We start from the raw sequence: 12,290 nt of genomic DNA, 5'->3' as shown, positions 1-12,290 counted from the left end.
AACAACATATGTTTATTTGTAGTGTACACAGTGAATTTTAAATTTTCCTTTTTTTTTTTTTTTGAAGGAAAACGTTTATTTTAACATGAAATAAGGAAAGTTTGGAACCTAGGGAAAGCAGCTGGAGGGCAGACATTGCATAATAGGAAAAAAGTTGAGCTAAAATTTAGTTTTTGTGAAGAAGGGGACTCAGGTGTTGCCCTCCGCTGTGTTTTCCATTTTGTGTTCTGTGTTGGTTCAGATGACTTGTTATGCAGCTTCTGCTTGTGCATGAGAACCCAGGCAGAGCCCTTCAGCCCTGGGAGAAATCTGTGTTACTTGCCTGTTCTTAATTTATTCCACTCGTGTCATTTTGGTCATGGCCAAAAGTGGATGGAACAGTTCAGCTCTTGTCAGAGAACTGCAGTGACATTTGTTTTGGCTTGGCATATATTGAAAGTGTTCTTCCAGTTGAAAATATGAGCTTGGATTTTGAGGAAGTGGACTCTGGTTTGCTTTTTGACTCTTATTCTATATATGTCCATTTTCATCAGTGCTACTTCCTGTAATGAACAGTTCTGTGAAAGGAGGCACTGTAACTTTGGTTCTTTAGAGAACTGGATCAGGATCCATGACTGCCAGCATTAAGAGAAATAACACCAACACTGAGTAAAATTTTTTTGGTACAATTTCTTTTCCCTGTACTCTGATTGATATATTTTTTTCACATTTAGGTAATTTTTTTTTTTTTCAATTGGGCTGTAACTCATGAGGCCCATTCCCACTAAGCGCCTTTGGGAAAGATGAATTATTTCCTTCTGTGGCATTATTCTAAAATTTAAGGTGTGTCAATATGGGATAGTGCAACTGAGAATGTATTAGTCAACCTTATTAATTCTTGGCTTTGTTGTCCTTATTCTGTAATAAGTGTGTAATTTAATTTCAAAATAAAAATCTTCACTTGTTGGGAAGAAAGCTGCCTTGAGCTGAAAAGGCATTTCCGTTTGGTACGTTTCACTGAGAATTGCTGTGAATACCTTTCACCTGCTGGTTTGTGTGGAAAGGCCCCTAACCCAAAAGGGGTTTTTTTTTGTTTTTATTTTTTTAAAGGATAGTTACCTAGAAGGTTGGACTTTCTGAAGGACTTTAAAATTAAATTGCAAGAACACATTTTCATTTTTACACAAATTCTCTCAATTTACTGTAACTTCAGCTTCATCCTGGTGCTCACATGGGATCTTAAAACATTTTTAAGATGCATGTAACTATCCTGATACAGTTCCTCATGTGGTTGCTGTTACATCTTTGTAAAAGTTTCTTGGTGCTGTTAGGAGCATTAATCTGTCAGGAGTGGAATGAATTCTGCTCTGTGGCACCCTTATAGTGACGTATCAGCGGTTCCAAGGCCATGAAGTGTAGTAAACTTTTCAGTGTGAGGGACGTGCTACCTCAAGAGACAATGTCTGAGCCATCCTTCCTTGTCGCTCTTGCAACAGCAGCCTGAGCGTAGTTCTGGGAGGTGCTGGGCCTCTTCCAGCTTGTGTGGCAGCTGCACATCCCTGAGCTCAGCATGGCTGTGCTTCCCTGCCTCTGGGGAGCTCTGGGGTGATGCCTCCCTCTCCCTGACCGTGGGCTGGGACTCATCTGGAGCTCTTCTTGGCCATGCTCATGCTAACTTCCATAAAATGATGAGCAGGATTTTCTGCCCATGCTGCATTGCTTTTCACAGCAACAGCTATGTGACTATATGTTAATTGTTGTCCTCTGCTGGGGAGCTGGTGTGGCTTTTGCCACCAAAGCTATTTTAGTGCAGCCTCTGCATTTTTTTGACAGTCAAAATGAAGATTTTATCTTCATTGCAATCTGGTTTTCTGCCTGTTTTAGGGCAGACAGTGTGGTGTGTTTGTATTTAATAATTTTTGTAGTTTAAAGCCTGAGTCAGTGAAGGCCAAGTTTTCTGCATGCATCATGCCACTGAATAGGTGTGTGTGTGTATGGCCAGGGACTGTCACCCCCTTCTCCCATCCCTGCTGTCCCTTGTATCTGTGCAGCAATAGCAGTGTTGGGTTGGATGCAAAGGAAACAACTTTTCACACCAATGTACAGTTTGGGCTGGGCTGTAGCAAAACACATTTACTGGCTGTGGTTATGCTATTTGGAGCAGATTTGATATCTCTCTATGAGACCATTGTGAAAAGCCTCCCCTGGGGATCCCAGTAAATGGTGTGGGTTAGGCATGAGACAAATCTTACCCTCAAGGGCAAAACTAAGGCATGCAGTAACCTACTGCACCCTCCCTTGTGCTGCTTTTCTGGATTAGGCCACTCTGATGTGTCCCTCTCTTCTGGCCAGGGTAAATTCTCTAAATATGCTTTGTTTTACTGTCTGTCATTGTTCAGTTTTGTCCAGAATAGAAAAATCATAACTGTAATGCCTACAAGTCTCTAAAGTGCCTATGTATGCATGGAAAATACAAATTATGCATGAAATGTATGGTGTTGCTGTGCTTGAACAATGCAATCTGTAGGTGGCTAAAGGGCTAACTAAATTGCAGGCATAATGAAAGCTCTGTGGTATTTAGTATATGTTCTGTCAGCATTAAACAGTCACCTTGTAAATATATGTTAATTTTGAAGGTGTAACTGACCTTTTTAATATTAATTGAAATGTCTCATGTTTAGAGGTTGGTGCTATCCTAGAAGAGACAGAAGCCTGTGACTGGTGGAGCCTGGGTGCCATTCTTTTTGAGCTCCTCACTGGGAAGGTAGGGCTGGGGGCAAGTGATTCGATAAAAGTGACTTCTTGGCCAGTAGTTTCTTACCAGTGATGTGCCCAGGTGTGATTCCCTTGATTGTATTTCTCTGATGAGCTTTGCCAGCCTGAGCACTCTCAATTTGATTAGTCTGCATGGGACCCGAGAAACAAAACATGCTCAGCCTTCAGCAGAACAACTTAATAGAGCTGTACCAAACTAAGGACTGAGAAAATAATCAAAACTATGCTGCCTTCTTAAGCTACAGTGAAATCCAAGTTCTCTAACATTCCATCTGTACATGTCCAAAACTTTTGCCCTAATACTTCCAGTAGTATTTCCTGCAACTGTGTAGAAGCTGTCTATTGTTGTTACACATTAATTCAGTATTTTGAGACAAAGAGTGCTCAGCCAGATCAAACTGGTGATTGGTTGGTGGCTCTGCACAAAGACAGCAAAGTCCACCAAATTCCCAGGCTCGTCAGATTTGAGCAATAGAACAGAAGCTTTAAGATGGAAATGTTCTAAAGTTCTAACTCAGGGAGCTCCTCAGCACCTTTAGACATTCCTCCCAGAACCAGTACTTCAGACTAGGAAGCACTGAATTTTGGCTTTGTGTGTTAAATTTGCATGGAGAATAGAAGATAATCCAACACTGCAGTTTTGAAATTAATAAATAAGCCTTCCTGCTTTGATTTATTTTTTCCCTTTTTCCTTTTTTCCTCCAGTCTCTGGCTGAATGCCATCCATCAGGAATAAACACTCATACTTCTTTGAATATACCAGACCATGTATCGAAGGAGGCCAGATCACTGATTCAGCAGGTGGGTGAGGGGAGAATTTGTTTTCTCTATGTGCATGTGTGGATGGGAAAAATACTTACCCACCTAACTTGTTCTGGTGAAGTAAATGTAAAACCAGAAAGCTGCTGGTAGGAACATGGATGGCCCTTTTGTCAGCACGGATGAATTTTGCCCAGTTGTCTTGTTGCATTTGCAAACTTTGACTTCTGCTGCCAGCTGGGTCTGTAGAAAACTGGAGTGCTTTGCCATTTCTTCAAAGAACAAGTTTGGCAAATGCTTTGGAAACACCTGCCGGTGATGCATGAACATTTTAGGAATTCTGCCCTAAATGTTCATGGAAACATTGTAGTGAAATAAAGTAAAAAATGCTGATGCCAATTCAGCAAAATAGCTCAAAGTGCTATGAAACCTGTAGGACACTGATTTGAAGGTATGACCTTGCTGTGGTTGAAAGTGTGTAGCTCTCCTCCAGGAAACCTTCTGGATGCCATTTTTAAAGAAAAGTACTTTAAATGGTGAATCCAATGACTTTTGTAGTCAGAAGATAAGTGGGTAGGTTGGACAAAAGGCAAAATTGTAAGATATAGACCAGCTTCCAGACTGATACACCATTTTTAAATTAATGGGAATAGTACTGTTTGATGGTTTTACTTTACTCTTAGTTTTAGGTAGTCATAACTGAACGTGTAGTACAGGGTCTTGAAATTCAATTAATGCAATCTTCCTGCTAGTTAACTTTGACATAGCTGTGGAAGAGGTGCCTAGATCTGACCTGTTCCACTTGAGAAGAAGAAGCAATATATGTGAATTGTGCTGTTCAGCTTTGAAGAGGATCTTGCTAGCGGGTACATAAATAAGTGGCATGACTTAGATATAGTTTTCAACGGAGCAGAGTGGAAAAAGTATTTCTTGAAGAAAACAAAGGAAACAGATTTTGAAAATCCAGGGAGTGAGAAAACCCAGTGACAGACTGATTTCTGTGCTGTTACTGTGAAATGATTAGTGGAAATGGAACTGTATGTTTGGATACCACCTATTTTGACTAAGTGACATGAAGTCACTGAAGGTGAAAGTACATGTCTGGCAAAGGCAGAAAGGGAAATGACTGAAGAAAAATGCCATTTCTATATAATCTGCATTTATATAGTTGGATGGTAGCAAATTTTTACCTTCATCCACAGATGCTATAAGAGACAAATAGCTGGAGGAAAGCAAAATCACATTTAATGAAGGGAATTCTCCCATTAAGACTAGAAGACAAATGAAGTCGTCCAGTCCATGTGTCCCTGCCAGTGCAGGATTTTTTTTTTGCTGTAGACTAATACTAATTAATATAGTATTATTAGTACTAATAGTATTATTAGTACTACTATTAGTATTAGTACAATTCTAATGTGTTGCCTATTTTCGCCTATGCCAAAGAATGTCTGTTTTTCCACTGGTGGGTTTAAGTGGCAAATGTAATTCTGCCACTCACAGCTGTGTTACAAGGCCATGTCTGTTCAGAGAACAGTCTCCCCAGTGCCTGTTAGATCAAGCTGTCTAGTGTAGGGTGGTGACTTCTCTGGTGGAGGTTTGGCTATATGAAGCAGTAAATCACGTTTTTGTTGTGTGACTATCCAAGGAAGCTGCCATTCATTGTTGAGGAAGCCTTGTCAGGAAAAGGAAGAGAGCTCTCTTGGCATGGATAGCAATTTGTCATTGCGACTTTCCTTCCCCCCACTGCCAAGGGTAAACAGGTCAAAACATCACAGAGTAACTCTCCGGGATCAGTGTTCACCTATACAGAAAATTGTGTCAGGCGTTGTCTCCTGCTGTGGCTTCCAGTCCAGGTGACTTCATTGTAAACATCTTCTTCATTTAGCCAGCATCTGAAAAACAGAGATCTCTTTATTTCTGCTGAAAGATAAAGTTGTTTTTTGATGTTGGTTAGGAATTTTGCACTCAGGTTTTTGTTTTCAGGAACCTCTTCAAGTTCTACTACCATCAAAATATGCAATGTGACTTTTCAATAGGTATCTATTTCAGTTTTCATTTGTTTTCTGAGAATAAAGATATTCTGGAAGGACAAACTCCAGAAAATAAGTGACCATGCATGATTTCTCTGTGCTGGTGCTGCCTATATTTCCAGGGAAGGCAGATACACCCTGGCTGCATCTGTGGCCTGTGGGAGATACCAGAGCAGCACCATTCACTGTCAGCAAGCTACTTTTACTGTGTGACACTATGACTGCAAATAGCAGAGCCATCTTAAAATGTGTAAATTCCTATGTTTATGGATGTAGGCTCACTTAGATGTTGACTGCATCAAGATATGAATACACATTTTTCCAAGTGACAACTGGGAGAAGTTATCCTATTAGCTGTTGCAGAAAAAGCAAGCAAGAGATTATGCCTTTGTACTGACTGTAATTGAATAGAGTATAAACACTTCTTGAAAACTGCAAAATATGTTTGTGTGTCTTTATTAGTCTCTTTGGAGTTTACCTTTGCATTCCCTTTTATATGGATTGGTATCTTTAAACAGATGTAAATATTGTGATTTCCTTTTCACATGAATTCAGCATGTGATTCATACAACTAAAAAGCAAAAGAGGTGCTGAGTTTCAGGAAATTTCCATGAAGCCATTAGGCTGTTTTGTTTCTTTCACTGGGGTTTTGACTTTTCAGTTTTAGGCCATTTGTAGGACTCTTTAAAACTTTTTTTTTTTTTTTTTTTTTTTTTTTAAGGAAATGGAGAGTTGGGTATGTTATCCTGATAGTTTAGGACCAACTCAAAATTTATGAAACGGAAAGTTACAGACTGCTGTCCCTGATGTAGCCATAACACAGTGGTGTGAGCAAAGGTTAACATGAAGCAAATGCAGCGTCCAGAGTTCTACTGATGCAGGCTCTGGCTGCTGCTGACTCTTTTTAAAATGAGGTTACACTTGAAATGAAGTCCCAGTGTGCAGTGCTTCTGGGAATTGCATGCTGTGATCAGTCGTCTCTGAAGACTGTAAGACTGTTACTCAAGGAAAGGAGAGTCTTCTTCCATTTACTGGATTTTAGGAATTTCAAGTATGCTTTTGCACTCTTGAAAGTAATTCATAGAGCAGGAAAACAGTAGGATGTCCCTTACCTTAGACCTTTCTGGAACTTTTAAGCAGTTGTTTTTGTTCTTACTCACTGAATCGTGTGTTTTTTCTTTTATGTCAAGCTTTTGCAGTTTAATCCTGCGGAGCGTCTTGGTGCTGGCGTTGCTGGTGTTGAAGACATCAAATCTCATCCATTTTTTGCCCTTATAGAATGGGCAGATCTGCAGAGATGAGAGACACGTGCCCTCTGAACAAACTCAGGTCAACTGGACAAGTTTCTCTGGTACAGGAGCACCCTGACTCGCTTCCTTTGGATGTCTCAAACCACTTGGACGTAATGGCTAAAGGATGCTGGAGCAACAGAGCCAAAAGTGAACACTTTTAACAGGAATCACTGGTTGTACAGGGTGCTGGCTTATTTTTACCACAGCTGGTTGCTACGTGTGTGTGAGTCCTTTCATCAAAGGAAGGTTTGTGAGGCAACTCCTGGGCAGCATGTTTGGCACTGCCAGATAAGCAGGGGCAGGAATGTCCTCCTGGTGCTTTGTCCGGTGATGGAAGTGTCTATAGACTGTGCCAGTTGAAAGTATTTTTTTATTGTGTCAGTAGACCATTTCCCTATGCTAAGTGCAGCTCTTGGGGGGTAGGGAAGGAAAAGGCAAATAATTTATTAACGGTATATGCTAAAGAAAATACTAAATAAAATACTAAAATGCTTTATGCAAAAGTTGACACATTAAAAATAATATATCCATTAAAAATTAAGAAAGCTGTTGCATAATACTAAGGAATGTGTCTTGAAAATAGCATATCATTTCCCATTCTGGAAAGAGCATATAAAAGGCAGATAATGCTGTCAAATATTGTACTTTGTTGTCTGGCAATGTCTGTTTAAAACTCTTGACTATTGTATTTGATGAGGTACATGTTAAAGTCACTACAGAAAGGGAAATCTTTTCCTCAGCTGGATAAACACTGCTTTAGCACTCTAATAAGGAGAAAGAACTCATAACACTAAATAAATATATAGATAAAAAAGGAAAAACTCTTCTTTCATTGCTGCAGCCACTGCTTTATCACTTAATGAACTTTACTTCCTCTAAGTGTCCTATTTTTAGCTGCTACTTCAGGAAAAAAATGTTTCTGCTCGTGTTCTTGTGCTTGAGGAAGCTTCTGAACTCCCCAGTTTGTTTGTTAATAGTCTTAATAAATCAAAGAAAGCCTTCACTCACTCTGCTGCTTGAACAGGAAGAAGCCTGGGATTTGCTCATGCCAAATGACTAAGTGACATCTCTGAGCAAACCCTAGTGGGTAAGACTTGGGCAGGAGCCAATTAGCTGACCTGTTTGTTTGCTAGAAATGTCTGGAGAATGGGAGAAGAATATAAGACATGCAGAATATTTTGCTGAGTGCTGCTAGTGCTGCTAAGCAGCCATGCCTGTATGGGTTCCTGATGTACAAACACTCTACACTGCAATGTACAGATTATGTATCCATGGTTTTTTTCCTAAATATTCCCTTTGCTTGCACTCTTTTTTCCCCCCTTTTCTTCTTCTGCCCAGCTTTATCCGGAGAACAAAGGGCAAATTCCGTTGGGAAAGTGAGGTGACAGCAACGATTATTGAATTTACAACTCAAAAAAAAAAAAAAGGTATCCTTTCATTTGTATTTTAGCAGTGTATTTTATGGGCACTCCCAAAAGTGCATCTGTACAGTCTCCATCTGTTAGACACCAGGTCGATGTATTCAAATAAAGTGGAAAAGGAAAATGCTTCACTTAAACAAAGGAAATCTGGAAGCTTTTTTTTTTTCCTTTTAAAATTATTCCACTCCCCTCTTTTTTTTTTTTTTTCTTCCCTTTCTTGTGATCACCAGGCCAGCAGAGGGGCTGTCACAACACTGCAGGTTGTAACCAGGTCACTAGTATCACTGCCTACCCAGGGCCGTCCAAGATTACATCACCCGCAGAAGCTGCGTTTCAACCCGCCACCCTCTGGCTTCATAACAGGAACTCCCTCAGGTGAGCCACAGGAACAACTTCCTGTGCCGAGCAGCTCGGAAATCTCTAATGCAGAGACCAAGCTGATCCCCAGCTTCCTTCCAGCACTGCCCTGGCTGGGACTCTGGAGAGGGCTCGTCGCTCAAGGAAAGCCTCCCTCCCCTCAGCCACCTGACTCCCTCCCTGGGGCTCTCTAACCCAGCCACCAGATAATGCCACTGCCTGTGTTGATCTGTCCCATTGCATTTGCCTGGTGATAACTGTACAAAAAAGTATTTTCCATATTACTTTGACATGCTGTTGTGTTCAGGTTGTGCTCGTGTGCTGGCTGTAAGCAAAGGCAGGATAAGACAGCACTGGAGCACAAGCTGGTTTTTGTGAGCAGCAGCGGGAGAACCCTGTTCTGGCAGAATCCAGATGATCGGTAACTCTCACTGCAAAGCATTCCGTTTAGTTAATGACACCAACATATTTTTTCAAGTATGTTAGTAGTGAGGAAATCTAGATCATGGAGAGTAGAAGGAATGGCAGTATGACTTGCCAGAAATGAGCTTTTGAGATGCTACAAGTATGTGTAACATTACCACTGACTCAGATAATTGTTTGTCAAGGGAAGCATGGTCTGGAGTTAATTGCACAAAACCAATCCTGCTTATATTTTTATTTTTTCCTTGAACATGTATTATGTTGTATTGGTGTTTACATGTATTCCTTTAATAAACAAAACCTTTCAAACCTAATTCAGACCTTGGCTTTCTGAACTTCACGTTTAGTTCTTGAAGGCTGACCTTACCTGATCAGTGTTTTTTGTCCTTTGCTTTAATGAGTTGAAATGATCTAGATTGCTGTTTGGTGCCTGTTAAAAAGCCTTCTGTTTGGTGCCTGTTAAAAAGCCCTGTGATGCACACATCTATTTGGATAAGTGTTCATTCCCACTTCCTTCTGTTACACCTAATAGCTAACAGCAAAACAAATCAGTGCCTTTTTTTCCCCCAAGAATTAGCTACAGTCTGTGTCAAACATGGTAAAATAAACGTATAGATTTTCCTGTTCTCCTCTGGATGTTCAGGTACAGCAGATTACACACTTGGGGCATCTCAAAGTGGTAATTCTTTGCACCCTGTTGAACCACCCTGTAATATTCTTTGTGTCCTACTAAGAAAAACTGGGATACAAAATGTTCAAAGGCTTTCTCTGGGTAGAATTGCCGTGAGGTAAGCCTGGGCCCCTGCCCAGACCTATAGGAGAAATTGCATCTCATGAAATACAAGGGACATAACTTTGAATGGCTGTATTCACAGCTTCTGTTCTTGTAGCACAGCTCCTGTGTCTCCTGTGAAAATCACCTCGCAGACAGCAGTCACTGTCACGCTGACTCCGGGCGCACCTTTGGGATGCTGAGTTGGCAGGGTTACCTGTGCTGGAACATCCACCCGGCTCCTCTCGCCAGTGCTAACCTCTTCCTTGGTGTGTCCCCGCAGCGAAGGGCACTGGGATGAAGAAGGCTGGGGAGGTCAGCTCTCTTCAGCTCTCTCTAAATGAAGCACTCAGCATAACAAGGTACAGGGAAGTGCGAAGTAAATCACTGTTGGATTTTTTTTTTTTTTTTGAGTGTGGTATAATTTGTTTTCTCAAGGACACTGAGTAGGAAGCTGGAGAAACAGAAACTTCCTCTGTGGTGAGATCTATGGTAGGGATTTTAGCAATAAAATGAAAAAGTACAACTGTTAGTTTCTTTGGGTTTTTGCTTTCTGTGAGGGCTGTGCTGTGAGCTGAGCGCTCTGGCTCCTGGCTGCTGCCTGGTCCTTTGCTCCATGTGAGGGGCCATTTCCTGGGCCTTGGCACGTGCCATGCTGTGGTTGGGTACCATCCCCTTCCTCCAGTCAGCAGCACCTCTGGCAGCCCGCCCTCAGCTCCGTGCATCTGCTGAGCCACCCGTGGCTGTCACATCAGAGCCCCACAGCTTTTTGCAGGCCCCAAGAAGTTTGGAGTGCGGGGTTGGTTGGCTGCAGCAGTGCCCTGCTGAACATTGCCTGTTCCCTCCCTCAGTGGCCTGTTCCCTGAGGACTGCTGCTCTTGCTGCGTGGTGTCCTGAGGGGACTGTGGGAGATGCCGCTGGAGAGGCCCCTTGTATGCCTGGGCCTGTCGTTCCCCTCAGCCATGCTCCCGCCCAGCAGCCCCCCGCGGGCTCTGCTCTGCGGTGCTTCGTGGCACCACGTACATTAATGGTGGTTGTTTGGCACGTGCCCCCCAACAAAGAGTAGCCTGGGCCATGGTGAGGACCAGATCTGGGGCTGTGGCCCCCCTGGTGCCTGAGGACATTCTGTGTGGTTGTGCCTCCAGGGCCGGGCCTGCTGTGGGTGTCACACCATGGCGCTGCAGGGGGACGAGGGCTGCGGCAAGGTCACCGGGCTGGGGTGAGCTCCTGCTTAGGGGAGTGGGTCTGGGGGCTGGGGGGGAGTGAGGGACTGGGCCAGGCAGCAGCAGGGATGCTGGCAGCCCCCAGGACAGGGTGCCTCGTGTGGCTCCAGCTGCCGTTTGGGAAGGGGTGGCAGAGCCAAGTCCCAGAGGGGGAATGGGACTTGCTTAAAAGGTGCCGAGCAGCTGCTGCTGGCAGCAGGGGTTGAGACTGGCAGCGCAGGGCTGGCTGCTGCGCCGCGGGGCCGGTGGAGGGCTGGTTCCTGCCTGAGCCATCTGCATGAGCAGAGCTGGGCAGCCCTGGCCCAAAGGTTGCGTTGTCCTCAAGAAAATCCCAACTTGTGAGTGGCAAAGCGGTGGAAGTGATCCCACCACATGCTGGTGCTGTGCAGTGAAATCTGCACCCCTGCTGCGGGGCAGAGGAGGCTAATCAGGGTACAGCAGAGAGGATGCTCCAGACTCCTGGCAGTGGGTCACAGCTTGATGTGCTGCCCCAACAGGACCTCACTGTCTCTTGGCAGATCAGAGACTCTCCTTCTCCAAAGGCTGCTCTGTCTCCATCTCCTTGGCCCGGGGACCCATCAGGAGGGATTAGTGCTGCTGCCAGAGGACTGTAGTGGCTCTGTGATGTGTGGGAAGGCTGGGGACACGTGCAGCTCTGGGCAGTGGGGAATTGCTGCTGTCTTGGGTAGGCTGTGGGTGGTCACCTTGATGCTTTGCTGCTGAGATCCTAAGGGTAGCAAGTTTGAGAAAAGTCTTTTGGGGGTAATAAGTTAGACTAGGCTGTTGCCAAGTGGTGGAGCTGGATAAAGATGGACCAGATAAGGAATGAGCAATTGTTGGGGTCAGTGGTCTTCCTTAGCAGAGCCTTGATAACCTCTTTTTCCTTTGCCTTGGAGAAGAGATGTTTTGTCTTGATACAACCTCACTTGTGCCAGTTTTCCCATCCCATTCCATGAGCTGAGCCATTTATTTCCAGAGTATTTTCTAGGTTTCCTCAGCTCTCTCCATCTGGGTCCTGTGTTACATCCTTCAGCTTTGGTTATAGATTTTCTTGTCCTTTCTGTGCCCTTGATTCTGAAATGCTGCTCCAAAATGCTGGGACACAGGAGCAGATTATTAAATACAGCTGTTATCCCTATGAACTGGTGAAGCAAAGAGAGAGGATTACTCCCACAATACGAAAGTACAGGGATTGTGAAAGCGTTAGGAAATTGGTTCCCCCAGCAGCGTGTGAGTAATGAGAGTTTTACGGCACCTCG

General features: G+C 43.5%; 1 protein-coding gene across 2 annotated transcripts in view; it reads left to right on the top strand.

Moving 5' to 3' along the window:
- The window catches only part of RPS6KC1 (ribosomal protein S6 kinase C1), an 85,630-nt gene extending 76,280 nt beyond the window's left edge, over positions 1 to 9,350 (top strand). For both annotated transcript variants that reach the window (XM_059841066.1, XM_059841065.1), the window contains 3 exons: positions 2,661 to 2,743; positions 3,460 to 3,555; positions 6,734 to 9,350. In XM_059841066.1, coding sequence (XP_059697049.1) covers positions 2,661 to 2,743; positions 3,460 to 3,555; positions 6,734 to 6,844 — 290 coding nt within the window. In that variant the 3' untranslated portion in view covers positions 6,845 to 9,350. The remainder of the gene's footprint in view (positions 1 to 2,660; positions 2,744 to 3,459; positions 3,556 to 6,733) is intronic.
- The last annotated feature ends 2,940 nt before the right edge of the window (positions 9,351 to 12,290 follow it).

Source organism: Haemorhous mexicanus, chromosome 3 (genome assembly GCF_027477595.1).
Source record: "Haemorhous mexicanus isolate bHaeMex1 chromosome 3, bHaeMex1.pri, whole genome shotgun sequence".
Lineage (NCBI taxonomy): Eukaryota > Metazoa > Chordata > Aves > Passeriformes > Fringillidae > Haemorhous > Haemorhous mexicanus.
This window is presented reverse-complemented; position numbering and strand designations above follow the sequence as displayed.